This window comes from Natator depressus, chromosome 4, assembly GCF_965152275.1.
Source record: "Natator depressus isolate rNatDep1 chromosome 4, rNatDep2.hap1, whole genome shotgun sequence".
Lineage (NCBI taxonomy): Eukaryota > Metazoa > Chordata > Testudines > Cheloniidae > Natator > Natator depressus.
Window position 1 is genome coordinate 57,028,819 of NC_134237.1, and position 17,838 is coordinate 57,046,656.

Consider the following 17,838-nt stretch of genomic DNA (forward strand, 5'->3'; position numbering starts at 1 on the left):
AGTTTACTCCATCCCCTATGCCTACTTACAGATCCCTTGACCTGCGGAACACCCCTTTTGGATTCTGAGGCAAGAGTGGAAATGCTGACAAGAATGGCTGGTCCATTCAAGTAGGAAGGTGGTAATCCACGTGTTGGTCATAGGAGCACATTCATAAGAACATAAGAACAGCCATACTGGGTCAGACTAAAGGTCCATCTAGCTGAGTATCCTGTCTTCCAACAGTGGCCAATGCCAGGTGCCCCAGAGGGAATGAACAGAACAGACAATCATCAAGTGATCCATCCCCTATCATCCATTCCCAGCTTCTGGCAAACAGAGGCTAGAGACACCCCTGCCCATCCTGGCTAATAGTCATTGATGGACCTATCCTCTCTGAATTTGTCTAGTTCTTTTTTGAAGATCTTTTCAGAATCTGTATTACCAAGCTAGCGTTAAAAGGTGGGGGGGGGCTGACACAAATACCTTTTATTTTTGTTCACTTTTGGCAAAAGATAGGCTGATATTTCTGCCATAAATTATGCAATGGACCATGCCCAGTCTTTACTGTCAACCTAAGTTATGTCTCTATTGCAAAATGGGACAACACTTTTCAAAAAAGCATGTGCACTTTTGTGCATGCCCTGCTTGGCACATGCACAAGCACTGTTGTTTGTATATAAAGTTTTGGAATCACTGCTCCATATCAAGCAATTTTCTTAGTTGTATAAATTATTCGTCCTTCACAACAACGCATTAGCCTCTTCTAATTAACAATGAGTAAATTACCTTCACAAGAACTACTATTTATTGTTTAAAATAAAGCTTAGACTGGGGGAAATATCTGAAATCTGAAAGAACACTTCAAACATTTGGCAATTTCCATTCCCAGAGGATATTAGAAAATCTTTTCCCCCCTTACTTTACAACAGAACCAGTCAAATGATACCTGCCAGATGGTGAATATAGCTTTTTCTCATCAAATAAATTTATTTAATGAATGTCTGATGTAGGCAGGTAGTTCAACAGGTATTCGAATGCTCTTTGATTAATAGTGGCAATATTAATTGACTAAATTAGACAAAAAACATCTCTCTTATATGTTCCTGACCATTTCCACCACCACCTCTTATCAGTTCCTATTTACCAACGATAAAAGCTATCATAGTCTAAGATGGAATCCCTTTGAGCTCAAAACTGTCTGTACAACTTGTAGATAACAGTGCCTTTTTTACTAATGGAACAAAAACTGCATTGTACAAAAAATAATGAAATATGAAAATGTAAAAATTTACAGGAAATATTAAACATTTGTTCTTGAAAGAAAGTTTATACAGATAACCATGTATTTATGTCGATCCATTAGCAGAGAAGAAATGACAGGTAGAGTTTTTATGATGTATAACATGTAGTGTGCTTAACATCAGCTTTCTGTCAATTCTATAAAATTAGGAGTACAGAAAAGCTGGTACTAACAAAATGATCAATAAGTTAGTTTTAAACAATCCTTTATTTACTTTAATCTATCCCTTTCTTTCCTGTTCGCAATGGCCCCAGTCCTACAATCCAATCAGCACAGACCCATACTTAAGTCCACATGGAGTACTAGCAATGAAATCTCTGGAGCACCACATAAGCTCCCGCCATGCAGATCAGACACTACATTTCAGAGCAATAGTCTCCAACAAAGACAGTATCCACAGACTGAGAACTACTGCATTGCAGGTTTATTCACAACAGGATTGGATATTTTTCTTTAACCTCTGCAGTTTACTATTTGTATTACAATTACATTACAAATTTTTAACATTCTTCTGTGCTACTAATAAAGAGCAAGATTATCTCGTCCTATGCCCCCGACTCTATTGTATGGGCTACGGATATCCCAGGTCACAGGGAGTGGGGGAGGGAAGGCACCAAAGGCCTGCTGTTCCCCTCCTGCACAGGTTGGGACAGAGTGGGTGGTAAAAGCAGGGAACAGGTAGAGCATAAACTAACCCCCTCCCCCCCAATATGTTGGCCAGCAGAGCTCAGCCAGATTGAAGAAGAAAGTAGTCCAAAACTGGGATAGACAGCAGCAAATTGTTTTCTCCCTGCAACAAGGGGTGGACCAGAGAGGGACTCGGAATCAAGAGTCACACAGGTCCCTCCCTGACCTTCAAGGATTACACATAATCTAGAGCAGATTGTTATATTGCAATCTAGACCCAAAGAACAACAAAATAAAGCTGTTAGTGCTTCACTATCAGCACATTGTAGATGTGCTCAAAATATGCCTGATGTTTATCTACAGGGCAAATACTGTTCTGTAGCTTTTCTGGGGGTTTTTTCTATAGTATGAAAAAATTAAGATTGTGCATGTGCAGCTATCTCGACTACAATTAACAGAAAGAATGGATTTCTACTCATTCTGAATGTCTGATGCTTTCAGAACTCAGCGTTGCCTTTTTTCTTTTTTAAATAGCCTTACCTTTTCCCATGCTAAGACTGTCTGGTGCACAGAAAAAAAAAGGTAAGATCAAAACAGACAGATCATTTTGCTATTAAATATACATGGGCTGACTGTTGCTAAGTACAGTAGAGTAACAAAATGTTTTGTGACTATCATGATTCAGAGTCTGGTAATCTCTGTTAGAACCCTCAATGTAGGTCTACACTGCAATTAAACACCCATGGCTGGCACATGCAAACTCACTCGGGATTATGGGGCTCGAGCTAAGAGGCTGCTTAATTGCAGTGTAAACATTCAGGCTTGGGCTGCAGGTCGAGCTCTGGGACTCTCCCATCTCTCAGGTTTCTAGAGCCTGGGCTCCACCCTGAGCCAGAATGTCTATCCCACAATTAAACAACCCCTTAGCCCGAGCTCCATGGGCCCGAGTCAGCTGGCACAAGCCAGCCACAGGTTTCTAATTTCAGTGCAGACATACCCAGTGAGGCAATTATAGCAAACACATTTTTCCTTGATTAGCAGAAACAGTAACAAACTCAATTCAGACAAACATCTCATTTGCAGAAAGGTCCAGCAATTTTACCCAGTTTTCAGTGCACACTGACTGATGAAAAAGTTCAAAGAGTCAATGATTAAATCTCCAGTCCCCCATCAGGATCTATTCGTGTAGACCCCTTCAGCCATGCAAAGTCACATCGTTGTCAATGGGTATCTGTAAAGGTGCAGGGGTGCCTGCTACCAGATTCTGATGCAGAACTAGGAGTCTAAAATGGTACAAGAATGCAATTCATCCTGACTCCCGCCCCCATTACTCTGTTATAGTCAGTGACTATACAGGATTGTTAGCAGCAATGGTATTGTCAATCAGCCAACAAGAGTTCTTACCTATGTGCAGTCACCAAAGCTTTCTTGCCACAGGGTTGACAGAATCTTTCATATGTGTTCAGCATATATGTAGTATATTGCAGCAGAAAGATAGGAATCAAAGCATCGGTGCAGGTAAACCATCCTGTAACTGCATTTTTTGATTCAGGATCAGGCTACACAGTAACTTCCTTCTATCGGTTCTAATGACACATACAGGATTCAAGGCAGCTCACAAAGCTTGACCACCGGGATTTCAAAGGATATCTACTCAATGGTATCCTTGGAATACATGAACACTTAGGCTTACAGTGAATTATTAACTAGCCAAGATTAATGTCTTTATTTCCTTCTACCTTTCCCCGGAACTTCTAAACTCAAAGTGAGATATTGCTTCAAAATATTTGCATCATAACATTTAAAAATATAAACAAAAGAACGAACTTTTTTTTTATCATGAATGCAACATAATGCAAGTAAAATCTAATGCCATTAAAAAGAACAACATTTACCTTTGTACTGCATCTGAAGCCAAGGAATGTCATCATGCACGCATGTGGAAACACTGGGTAAGTTGAAGGCCTCACTTGAAAATGCAAGATAAATTCACATCATTTAGCTTTTATATATTCCCTATATTACAGACTTAAATGACGAGATCAACTACTATACAGTATAAATTGTCATTTTTTCAGTGTTTAAAATATTATTTAAGGAGGAATCACATTTTTTAAAAAAAATAATCCATTATCAACGGAACTGGGTGGCTTTGGGACTTGCTAATGGGATGGAGTGTTTAATTTCTAGATTAGATGTTCTGCTCCCAATCTGTTATGCCCTAAAGTTATTACCATCCAACAGCTGTTTGGCGTCAATGTGAAATAAGTAAATGGACTCAGTCCAAGCTCTCCAGCTCCTAGTGGACAGGCTTCCCACATCACAAATATCAACACAACTGCCACCCTTTTTAGTAGTGTCAATAGAGAAGCCAAGGAGTGAATGAGCATGGAGACAATTACCATGTCAACCCTGGAAATTACAGAATTTATGCATATTGGCAGAGAAGAAGTGGATCTTGTGATGCCTATGTGCATGCTATCCTGTAAGATGGGCTTTTATGCAAGACTACCATAAGCACTAAAAGAGAAATCACTTAAAACAGAAAACATCCCACACCATTCAAAACTGATTGTTGTAGTCATTCTCCTCACTATGAACCAAACTATGGTCTGGCTTGTGTGACTGCCCAAGGCTATAAGAGCGGATAAGAGGTACCCTTACGCCCTCATGCTGGCTACCCAGGCCTCATGAGGTAGCAGCCTGAGGAGCAGCCTGAGGAGAACAACCTCCCACAACATCCCCCTCCCAAACAAATGAGTGGGAGTAGCCTGACCTTTGGCTTATTCTTTCCTCCCAACACTGCCAAACTGCCTTCTGGTCTGTTCCAGGGTTGTTTTTCTGAAGAATCCCATTCGTTTTAAATGTTACATTCAAAGTAGTTTATTAATAAGCCTTTCTGAGGTGTCATGCAGGATGTTTTTCAGAAATTAAAAAAATGCACATTCTAGTCTGAACATGAAGTATGGGGAGATATTCATTGCTCAGCTATTCACATGTTCTCTGAATTAGTTAAAGTGTGAACTTGGTCACAATAATGTGTGGTTTCAGTCTCAGTCCAGTAAGCAAACATCCCACCCATTTGATTTGTTCCATTTTAATCAATGTTGTTGCACTACCATTTAGTTTTACATATTGACGGCTATGGAAAAGTTATGTGCCAGACAGTGACACAGTGCATGTTTGTCCCAGAGCTCAGTTCCCAGCATTACTATAAAATGACTGTGTGCTGCAAGAGCATCAGCACAAGAGCAGCTCTGATTCAATCATGGATGCTGGCATGCAAATGCACCCACCAGGAATTCCCATAGCCAGTAATAACACAAGGAACTTTTAAACCCAGAGCAGCATTTTCATGCCTAATGTGTAACCAGGGATATAAGCATGCAGATATTAGCAATAAGTCAATAGAAAATTCAGAGGGAGGGTACCAGTACTATAGTACGTGTATATTTTCGCCTTAGGCATTTTAGAGATTTGTTAGTATCCCAACTTATACAAAAATTTAGATATGTCTTTAGGACTCTGGACAGAAATGGAGCCGTCTACCGTGCTCTCTGTTAGTGCTGTTATGCCCATATCAGTAATATTGAGAGCATTCGTAGTTCTATTTGGATTTGTGATGGGGCGGACTGGCCCCGCACTGGGAATGAGAAGGTCAACGCTTCCCTGCTGGCAGAGGAAGCCATGCCCCTGAGGCTCTGCTGGGCATGCTCCAACAGAGAGTCAAGTATAAAAACTGGCAGAGCCTCAGGGGCATAGAACCGGCAAAGAAGCCGGGAGGAGGGATAACCTCACCCTGCCCCGGAATCAAAGGGGTTGACGAGGTACAAAACCCGCCATGAGTGGTGGAGAATGTGGGCATTGACCAGGGCCTGCTAGAAGGACCCACATGTACAAGATGGAGACTGACAAGCTCCTAAAATGGCTGCTGGAAAACCAGCAGCAACAGGCTGTACAACAGCAACAGCAGACGCACCTGTTACAGCAGCAACTGCAGGCAGCAAAGCCACAAGAATCCCAGCAACAGCTGGTTCGGGGGTTAGCCGCCCAGCAGTAAGGGAGTCAAGATTGACTCTTTCAACAGATGGCAACCTTGCTGAAAACGGCAGCCAGTCCTCCCCCCAACCCAGCCGGAGGAGGGTTAGGGGAGGGCTGCGGGGGACTATCGGTGTGGCTGTCGAAGATGGGGCCTGGGAACGACCCCGAGCTTTCTTAGTAACTTGAATGTGTAGCTACAGCCACTCAGTGGCTCCTCAAGCACTGGGCCACTATTCTCGCCCTGTATTTAACGGGACCCACGCAGGACGCTTATCGCAATCTTGACCCACAGGAGGCACTGCAATATGAGAAGGTTAAGGCCGCCATCCTAGACCAGATGGGCATCAGTCCGGAGACGTACCGACAGAGGCTGCGTCGAGAGAAATATCCGCCAGGGCCAGACCACAGGCCGTAGCCAGAAGGTCCGCAACCTCTGTTGGAGGTGGCTAGAGCCTGATTGCCGTACTAGTTGCCAGGTGGCCGAGGCTGTGGCGCTGGAGCAGTTCCTCCAGATCCTTCCCACCGGGGAGAAGGAGTGGGTGCAGCAACACTGGCCGAAGACCCTTGCAGAGGCTATGTCCCTCATCAAAGACTTCATGGCGGCAGAGCCAGAAGAGCGAGCGGGTCTTAAGATAAGGACTTCAAGAGGGGGAGACCGACCCCCAGAAGGAGCGGCACATAAGACCGGCGGGGGAGATCCCCATTTGCCTGCCCGGCAACCCCCAAGATCCGGGGCCCCTCAGCAGCGTGCCTGTCCCAGGACCAAGAGGACCCTTCTGGGGAGTCAAGCGTACTGCAAGGCACCCTACCCATGGAGGGGAATCGCGATAGATGCTACCAGTGCGGACAAAGGGGGCATTTCAGGAGAGAGTGCCCCTACATGGACTGTAATTATGGACAGGTCCTGACGGTAGACCAATGAGCCCAGAAGGACGGGCCGTCGAAGATGGTGATCCCAGTGCAAGTGGAGGGAACCCCAACCTTAGCACTGGTGGACTCGGGTTGCAGCCAGACTGTCATTCGCATGGGACTGGTAGAGGATTCCCTTCCCACTGGGGCCCCGATACAGTTACAACGTATACATGGGGATGTGAAGTCTTACCCCACCATCTGGGTACAACTGGAGGTCGCCAAAAGGGAGGTGCATTGCTTAGTGGGGGTGGCCCCTCGACTAGCGTACCCCGTGGTCTTGGGTTGCGACTGGCTGGGTTTCACTAGTCTTATGCGGGGGTGGAGCAGACAGCCTGTGAAGAGGAAGAGAGCCCACTATGGGAGGTATGGTTTGTTGGGCCAACCTGGGCCACAAGACCCCTTGGAGGGGACATCGAGAGGGCCTGAAGTAACCGAAGGGAGCCAAGCCCTGACCGACGGTTCGACAGGGGAAGAGACGAGGTGGCTGGATGTTGATGGAGATTTCCTGGAGGAACAGAGAGGGGACTCCAGCCTTAGTCGAGACTGTGAACAAGCGGTCAGCCAGGATGGAGAGGCCCAGTCTCAGCAATATCGGCCCCAAGGCCCCCATTTTGAAATCTACAAAGACTTACTTTGTCAAGTGGCCCAGGAGCCAGAGACATGAGCCAAGGTGCGCCAATTGTTGGTCCCCTGAAGGTTCCGAAGAGCACTGCTCCGCCTGACCCATGTGGTCCCCTGGGTGGGGCATTTGGGGCGAGAAAAGACCTTCCTATGAGTAGTCCAACTGTTTTTCTGGCCAGGCATACACCAAGAGGTCCAGGATTACTGCGCCTCTTGCCCAGAGTGTCAGAAGGCCAGCCCAAAGGTGGTACCCAGGGCCCCCCTGGTGCCTCTACCAGTGATTGGCACTTCTTTCGAATGGATTGGCCTCGACCTGGTGAGGCCCCTGGAGAAAAGTAGCTCAGGGCATAGATACATCCTAGTCGTAGTAGACTATGCAACTTGGTATCCAGAGGCAGTACCCTTACGAACAACTACGGCCCCCGTGATCGCCAATGAGCTATTACAGATATTTTCCTGGGTGGGATTGCCATGAGAGATATTGACAGACCAGGGGACTAATGTAACCTCCAAGCTGATGGCAGAGCTCTGCAGACTACTGAACATCCGGGCCCTTAAGACCTCTGTCCACCATCCCCAGACAGACGGATTGGTAGAACGCTTTAATGGGACCCTGAAGGCAATGCTGCGGAAATTCATGGGGGACGACCCCCACCAGTGGGACAACTACCTGCCAGCACTCCTCTTCGCCATACGCAAGGTTCCACAGGCTTCCACCGGGTTCTCCCCATTTAAGCTCCTCTACGGGAGACGACCCCGGGGGATTTTGGACCTCTTGAAAGAAACCTGGGAGGAGCAAGAGACCCAGGTCAAAAGTTCGGTCCAGTATATCCTCCATTTGAGGGAACGGCTTTGGGAACTGGGCACCCTAGCCAGGGAGAACCTGTTACAAGTACAACGCAACCAGCAGATCCAGTACAATCGAGGGACGAAGATGAAGAACTTCGAACCGAGGGACCGAGTTCTGCTGTTACTGCCCTCCTCTAAGTCTAAATTATTAGCCAAGTGGCAAGGACTGTTCGAGGTGGTTCTGCAGGTGGGGCCCACTGATGAGATCCGGCTGTCTGGACGATGAAGGGACACCCAAACATACCACATGAACCTCCTGAAGGCATGGAAGGACCGAGAGTGTTTTATGATTGCCCCATACCCCCCAGAGCCCGAACTTGGGCCCTTAGCCAGCGAGTGCAAGGAGCCGGGCATGGTAGCCATTGGCCAAGAGCTCAACCCTACGCAGCAAGAACAGATACGGCAGGTGGTGGCCGCATTCCCCATGGTACTGTCTGCTCAACCAGGGAAAATGACGGTGACCAGCCACCACATCGCCACTATCCCCAGCCAAAAGGTGAGAGAGAACCACCGCCCGCTCCCTAAGAACATGTGGGAGACTGTGCGGAAGGAGTTGGAATTGATGTTAACCCTGGGGGTGGTGGAAGAATCGAGGAGTAACTGGAGAAGTCCCATAGTACTGGTCCCCAAGCCAGACAGTTCAGTGAGATTTTGCATAAACTTTCGCAAAGTGAATGCCATCTCTCACTTTGACGCCTACCCCATGCCACGGGTGGACGAGTTACTGGAGAGACTAGGACAGGCAGAATTTATCTCCACCCTGGATTTAACCAAAGGGTACTGGCAGATCTCTCTGACACCTACCTCACAAGCAAAGACAGCCTTTCCCACACCATTCAGTCTTTTCCAATTTACAGTGATGCCCTTCAGGTTACATGGTGCCGAGGCTACATTCCAGCAGCTCGTAAACCAGGTACTGAGCCCCCACAGTTTGTATGCCGCGACATACATTGATGACTTTGTTTATAGCTCCAGCTGGGGAGACCATATTCGGCACCTAACCAAGGTACTACAAGCCCTGGGCAACGCAGGCCTCACGGCAAATCCGGCCAAGTGCCATTTAGGACAGAGGGAGGGGACTTATTTAGGCTATACGGTAGGGCAAGGGAAATTACGCTCCATGGTAGATAAGGTATGGGCTTTGAGGGACTACCCCACCCCTAAATCCAAAAAAACAGGTACAACAGTTCTTAGGGTTGGCGGGGTATTACCAGCAATTTGTCCCTAATTTCTCGACACTGGCTGCCCCCTTGACGGACCTAACAAAGAAAACACAGCCCCAGGAGGTCCAATGGACAGAGGAACGTGAGGGTGCCTTTCACGCACTCTGAGAACAACTGACCTGGGAGCCTGTGTTAACCCAACCAGACTTTACGAAGCCCTTCATTCTCCAAACGGACACATCTGGAGTAGGTATAGGAGCTGTCACAAGAAGTAGAGGGGGAAGACCACCGCATTTTGTACCTCAGCCAGAAACTCTTTCCACGCGAGGCACACTACTCTACCATAGAACGGGAGGCCCTCACAGTAAGTGGTCAGTTGACACACTGCGATACTACTTGCTGGGGAACCACTTCTTCTTAGTGACTGATCATGCCCCCTCTCCGCTGGATCAACAGCATGAAAGAAACAAATGACCGAATTATGAGGGGGTATTTGTGCCTCCAGCCCTTTTCCTTTCAAGTGCTGCACAAGCCAGGTAAGGCCCAAGGAAATGCGCACTTTTTCTCTCAGATAGGAGAAGAGAAGGACCAGGAAGGGGACGGGACAGTGGAAACCCCTACCATTGTTCTAAGGGGGAGGGTGTGTGATGGGGCAGACTGGCCCCAAACTGGGAATGAGAGGGTCAACCCTTCCCTGCTGGCAGAGGAAGCCAGGCCCCTGAGGCTCTGCTGGGCATGCTCCAACAGACAGTCAAGTATAAAAGCCTGCAGAGCTGCTCAGTCAGGGCTGGTGGCTGAGGAAGGAGGACACCCAGCAGAAGCGCCAGCCCAGGAGCAGTGGCGACTCGTACAGGAGGGAGCCGAGGGGCCAGGAAGTGGGACCAGAGACTGGCAGCTGTGGGAACCCCAGGGAGCCCAGGGGCTGAGGAACCTGAAGGCCCTGATACCACAGGGACTGCTATGTTTGGAGAACTGGTAGGAAGTGACCCAGGAAAGGGAAGGGAGTGGTATCTCCCACCACTCTGAGGGCAGTGTGTTGCAGTAGGATTCTCCACTGACCCGGGGCAGATCACGCCATCAATAACAAGGCCCTGGGTTGAAGCCCGGTGAAGATGGGTGGCCCGGGCTCCCTTACCGGGGGTCTCCCCCCACTTTTGTGATGACGAACCCTCTCTTACCTCAAAGGAGATAGATGAACTCTGGCCGCTGGGCCGCACGATCCTATGAGGGGAAGAGGACTTAGAGGGATTCTGGCCCTCAGGCCACACTGTTTTAGGAGCGCACTATAGAGACTCTGGCTATCCCACCAGAGGAAGAGAGTTTCAGAAGACTCTGGCCATTGGGCCATGCTGCTTTAGGAGTGCACTATAGGGACTCCAGCCGCTAGGCCGCGCTATCCCACCAGGGGAAGAAGATTTAGCGGGACTCTGGCCATTGGGCCATACAGCCCTGACTACCAGGGAGGTTGTAGAACTGGCGTAGAAGCCAGGAGGTAGGATTAACCTCACCACCACCACCACCCCCCCCGGAATCAAATGGGTTGACGAGGTACAAAACCCGCCATAGGTTTATTTTACAAATTTGTTTTCATATTAGTATTGTGGCAAATTGCCGGCACTACTATGATGGGTCTCGCGCTTTCTCTTCTTGGGGAGGCGGGTTCAGGGCACCATTTCTTATTCTTATTAACTGCCCCACTAGTGTCCTAGAGGAGGGGAATGGAGAGGGAGGGAACTGGGCCCGCCCTCTACTCTGGGTCCCAGCCCAGGGGCCCTAGGGATAGTGGTAAACCACTAGAACTAGCGGTTCCTTCCCCTGGGCTACTTCCCTCTCCTGCCCTCCCTCTGCACAAACCGGGTGTCCCTTTACCTAGGGTCTTGGTCTTCTTAGCCCACGGCAGCACTTCTCCAAACTCTCCTCTGCTTCCCTCCAAACTGCTCTCTGCTCCAACCCCAATCCACTCTGCTTCAACTCCTCTCCTTGTCCGATTGAAGCAGGGGGTTTTTATCATGTGACTGGCTTCAGGTGCTTTAATTAATTTATAGCAAACTTTCTTCCCTCTACAGGGAATAAGGCTCCCTTCTAACACTCTCCTGCTGCCCTCTGGCCATGCTGTATCACAGTATCAAGATGCTCCAGTAAATGCATTTCTAGAGGTTTGATACATTTCATTGGTGTTAAAGGTACTCATCGTTCAGCCACGTGCCTTGTAACACCAGCTAAGAAAACTATCACCACCCAAAATACACTGCCTATGCACATCTTATTGCCTATATTTTAAATACAGTTTTCAAAAGTAAAATTAGAATTCTGTGCATGCTTTCATTTTCCTTACAGCTCACCCAAAATGTTTGTGAACAAGACCCAATTCTTCTTACATCCCTAAAGTTACTCGACTTCAATGGGAGCATGATCTTTAGCATTAAACAAACAGTATTTATGAATTTTGATATAAATCTTGTTGGTCAAAGTTATACAAGATCATTCTGATGTTCAGATGCATTGTATGAAGTGGTTAGTGAAAGCAACACAAAATGAGATCAAACTTGATTATAAAGTTTTGACAAAAAAAGTGTCCCCACTAGAACTTAAACAAATTCACCAGGATTTTGGGTATGTTGATGGGCTGCTAAGCAATGCCAGAAGTATCTGAAAATCCTAGAGTAACCATATTTAGGAAGCAAGAGAAATTATGGCAAAGTTTTCCCCAGGATCTTCCAATTTAGGATACTCATCCATGGTGCGCTGCAGAGCATAAATATCACAATCAATCCCTAAATCTTTGTGTACCTAATAGGATTCTTTTTCAGCCAGGCCTCTACTTGTCCTCTAATTGTGCACATACAGTTTGGTGGATACGCATACTTCACGAGCTCTTGCACATGTCCTTTGAATTACCAAATAATTGCACATGTGCAAGTGTCAGCATCTGCACATATTTTTATTAATAAAAAGCATTGAAGGGTTCAAATGCAAACACTTGCAGGTGTAGTATATATAAATGGCACACACAGTTAGCAGGTATTCACACATTTTCATCTGCAAAATGCTGGCACAAGAATGAGTGTGACCTCAAGAGAATCTAGAAGTCTGAAAATTTGGGCCTATAAAGCTCAACATGAAATAACCCACTTAGTAACAACCATTTTCCCTTTTATATTTAACTTCATTTTGGTGGTCTCTTTTTGTTGGTCATGCTGCCTCAAAATTAGTATTCTGAACCTCTCTTCTATCTACATTTATGTGAGACTGTGACAAGGCTACCTTCTCCATCCTTTAGACCACCACAAACAAGATGCTTTCCAGGTTTTATAGCAGATTAATGACTGTGCAGGCTTTCCAGAGCTTCATTGTGTTATATACTGTGTCCTCTTTGCCAGTTCATTGGTACAGCCTTGAGCAGCAACATTCAAATGGACATAAACTTCTCCCTTAGCCTACTCTCCGAGGAGGGAGAGGGAAAGATCTCCTCATTCTGAGATCCTGTATCCCCTGGCTCCTGCCATCCTCATCCTTGCACTTTATTCCTGTCTTTTAACTGTTCCCAGCTGATGAGTTGGATTGATTGCTCTCGCTAGCTCATGAGCCTCATTAAGCCATTCAGCACCCATCTCCCAGTGAAGTCCCCACTAGTGGGGAATAGCTAGTACTTTAGTGACCAGAGTGCTGGGTCAGCTCTAGGATACTAGTATTCAGTCAATGAGACTGAACAAATGAAGCTGTGGAAAGCCTGCACAGTCCTTAAAATCTGACATTTTAACGAGGAGATTGAGCTATATGCTGTAAACTCAGTAAAAATATTTCCTTATAGTTCTTGTTTCTGGGTGTCACTATAATGCTTTGCTGTATAAGTTCTGCTCCTGCACCACTGAAGTTAATTAGAGTTTTGCCATTGATTTCAATGGAAGATGAATCAGGACCTTAAAGTGTATAAACAAACGGTCAAACTCAATCCCCTCTTAAAAGTAGTATGTAGCATATATCATTGAAAAGAGAGTTTATCCTACATGTGCAATAAGATCTTAGTTTTGGATATAAACTATGTCCTTGTGAAGGATGATGGCTCCATATATGTAACACTGTTTATAGGCAAACAAAGCCTTTCACCCCCCCTAGATTTGTTACAATTTCATTAATTCAAAAGCACGGATAAACCCATTCGTTTCTAAAATTTAAGCAATTTACAGTAAACATACCTTTTAAAAAAGTTATTCCCTATCAGAAGACAAGGTCACTTTCATAGATAGCATTGAGAGGGGATGGGGAATAAATGGCAAAATGGAGAAGAAGATATTCATTTCACCCAGTTATAATGAAGTTTTACCTGAGAGATGCACAGTTTTTACGTTTCTTACGCTTCATAGCTCTATTCATAGATTCAATCCTGGCCAACAGATCACTTAGGCTAACTGTTTCTATTAAAAAAAAAAAGAAAAACACTTAAAAGTAATTAGCTGTCTATCTGTGTATACACTTTCAACAAACTAAATGGGACACCCGATGCTTTCCTACAGCAAAGGGTTTGTGAAACTACTGATACGTGCACACACTGCCAACACAGGCATTTTCTCATCTGTTGCTCTACAATTAATTCTCACTCAAACTCTAAGCAAGTGGACCACACACAGTGCATAGCTCTGTTTTATATTTGTGAGCACAAAGAAAACCAGACTACTTTTAACTGTATAAACTTCTTCAGAAAAGGATCTTGCTAGGAATGTAGATATGCAGTGCAATGTTTCTAAGTACAACAGGTAGCAGAAACACTTGGCAGATTTCAACAGGCTGGCCAAATGGCAATGACTCCTATTCTCCCCACTTCTTTACTTCACCCACCCAAAAATAAAGAATTCGGGAAGAGAAATATCTATCTTTGTGTCTATTCCCCAAAATTAACATAGACTCACAGACTTTAAGGCCAGAAGGGATCATCTAGTTTGACCTCCTGCACATCGCAGGCCACAGAACCTCACCCACCCAGTCCTATAATAGACCCATGACCTCTGGCTGAATTACTGAAGTCCTCAAATCATGATTTAAAGATTCAAGTTGCAGAGAATCCACCATTTACTCAAGTTTTGACCAGCAAGTGATACATGCCCCATATGCTGCAGAGGAAGGCAAGGAGCCCTCATGATCTCTGCCAATCTGATCTGGGGAAAAATTCCTTATGAATATGGACCCCAAATATGAAGATCAGTTAGATCCTGAGGATGTTGGTAAGACCCACCACCCAAATACCTGGGAAAGAATTCTATGTAGTAACTAGAAAAGGAGTACTTGTGGCACCTTAGAGACTAACCAATTTATTTGAGCATGAGCTTTCGTGAGCTACAGCTCACTTCATCGGATGCATCCGATGAAGTGAGCTGTAGCTCACGAAAGCTCATGCTCAAATAAATTGGTTAGTCTCTAAGGTGCCACAAGTACTCCTTTTCTTTTTGCGAATACAGACTAACACGGCTGTTACTCTGAAATATGTAGTAACTGAGACTCTTCCATATCTAATGTCAAATCTCTAGCCATCGAGGATAGTTGCTGCTGACTGTCTCAGATAGGTCACATGCCATTATAAGCAATCTCATCAAACCATCCTCACCATAAACTTTATGCTTTTATAGTTTTACACTATGTTCATTTGGAAACACAAGATTTTTATTTTAAATATCCATGTAAACATATTATAAAACATTATGGGCCAAGGCAAAACTGTTAACACTTGGTAGCCTGGTTTTCATATTTTCAGCTCTCATTGATGCTAATTCAGCACCTCTGGAAATCACCTGATTTGAGTGCCTACAGTGAGTGAGAGAGAGAAGTTTTGAAAGATAAATAAAACATAGAAAGAATGATAGAAATAGGTTCTATAATTTATTTATTTATATAATCTTAAAAATGCAGGAGTTCTAACCCCCTAGTAGAAAAATACAGGAAGATTTAGCAAACTCATATTGATCTTATGAGCTATGCTTTTCTGATGCCAATGGATGCAACCTGCTCGGCATTTCAGATGAAGGCCCAAAACATTCTGGCAGTTCACCCAAGGAAAATCAGTCCCCAAATCCAAATATGGCCCCCCCAAAAAAATGTAATCCTGGGAAGATAAGCAAGACTCGTGATAGTTGTGCACAAAGGGAAGAATCTTTGGCCCAGTACATAGTTTGGATCAAGCTATGGAGTAGCCTCCATAGTCCCTTCAGACACCCAGCCTTCTACTCCCCCTCACCCACACGAGCACAAAGGCAAAGAGAAGCCATGGGATGCGTGTAGCTACAGATATCCTGGGTTGTCGCTGCCTATGAATTCCTTCTCTTAACTAACTTGTAGAGATCCCTTTTACAGCTTATCTTGCCCTCACATGCCCAAAAGAACCCCTACAAGAGGGACCCTGGTACCCTCAGAGAGGATGGCCAACTACTGATCTTCCCTTATGTGGAAGTTTGGGCTATATTAGCTTCTTATGCCTATTTATAACAGCCTAGTCTGGCCAGATTAGTCCTGAGGATACGCAGGCCAGTGCAGGATGACGGGTAGGGTGGCTACACAGCAGCAGATCGGTGGTCTGGATCCCTAGTACTGCTTCAGGAGTCACATATGTGAGCTCCCTGTCCTCTGACTTGCCTTCTGCATATCCAGCACTAGAGCTGCAGTAACTCCGAGGGAATAGTTGCAGGGGGAAGAGGAGAGACCATTAATGATGGAAGAAAATTGTCTCTCAGGTGGTTTAGGGGATCTTGGGAGCTGGGTGCTGAGATTGAGAGTAACTACTGAGTGTTATTTTCTCTCAGTAGTAGTTCTCCCCTCCACACTGTGGCCAGATTTGATTTGTCCTTATTTGTACCATGGAGTAGGGCTAAACCAGACTTTTGCATTTAATCTACTTTACTATAAGGTATCTTTGTGGCTATGTAATTCTGATTTCTGTTTCTTTACCTAATTTATAGGCAAGGATAAATTAAGGCAATCCTTGGCTGTAGGCACAGACCCATGCCATGGATCCTTGCCCTTTCATGGGAGTGACAGCATGTTTGATGAATGAGGTAGTTCACACTTCTTGGAGCTATTGTTTGTTGTTTGCAGACTGAGACAGGAATTAACTACACTCAGGTGACATTTTCAAGCTTTTCTTTACATCTGTGAGAGCTAGAAACATTTATTTTTTAAATGAAGTTAAAAATTATCACATCATATGACTCCTGGAAGTGGGGCCTAGGCATGGGACCATCACACCTATGCCTTAATCCATCCCTTTCTATAGGTTTAATATGCCTCATGAATTTTTAATCCATGTTTCACTTTACATTTTTATAAGTTAAAGAGTATCAGGCATTTCAGAGACCATGCCTTTACTAGGTTTAAAATACGTATATAATCAATTTAACAAGATACAACAGTATTTTCAGTTTTGCTGTGATCAGCAAGTTTCCACACTCCACAGGGAGAGCCTTACGCTCACTGCATTGATAGCTTAAAGGATCTTTAGCCTTCTCTTCTCCAAAAATCTGTACAGTCAGTACATAGGGTAGGAAGACAGCAAAGCGCTTTGGAGTGAACAGCTGTGCATTTTGGTTTCTTCAATCTTGCATTCAGTAGGTTCAAGTATTTTGCAAACTCTCTTTTAAACAGTCTGACCACAAATCCTTTCCCGTCCAAGTTGCTCAATTTTCAGTCTCAGTTCTTGTGTTATCATTTCACCACCTCCTCAGTCACTATAGAGTTTTCCAGGGTAGGAAGAGTTGAATTTCTAATGTAAAAACAAGTAGCAAAAGTCTCTTTGGCTTAAACTTTTCAAGTCTTCTTTGTATATAGTAAAGAACCAAAGAAGGCTTTACAGGTTACCTTTCACCTTACACAGGGAGAGGCACTACTGTTCCAGATCCTAGTTAGGCACAGTCTTCAAAGAAGATGTTTTACTAGTACTGCCATTCCTCTTTGCATGAAGTACTTTGCAACGTCTCTCTCAGTCTGACACTTTCATTCATACTTCACCATTTTACTAACACATTGAGCTTTGAAAGGTAGCACAGTTATTTGCAATGTTCACATCCACCAAATTTTGAACACACTATATAAAGATGTTCAGTGACACTGATAGAGTAGGTTCAGGCGTAGCTGATTATCCTGCTAACATTCTGGGACTGATTTGAACATAATTGTCCTTTGAATAGACTACCAAAACCACGAGTCCTGCCTGATAGTGTCTTTCCAAAATATTGCTGACAACCTGCACACCATATTGTTGATTCAGATGTCAGTTATTCTGAAGTTCATGCATAAAAGACTACACCAATCCACAAAAATGTCTACTGGTCTACATTTGTTTTTCCCTTTCAACCAAGCAAG

General features: G+C 45.0%; 1 protein-coding gene across 1 annotated transcript in view; it reads right to left on the reverse strand.

Annotated features, from left to right (window-relative positions):
* The window catches only part of IQCM (IQ motif containing M), a 189,027-nt gene extending 185,164 nt beyond the window's left edge, over positions 1-3,863 (reverse strand). The window contains exon 1 of the mRNA XM_074950990.1: positions 3,805-3,863. Within this exon, the coding sequence (XP_074807091.1) occupies positions 3,805-3,817 (13 nt within the window). The 5' untranslated portion in view covers positions 3,818-3,863. The remainder of the gene's footprint in view (positions 1-3,804) is intronic.
* Between the last annotated feature and the right edge of the window lie 13,975 nt (positions 3,864-17,838).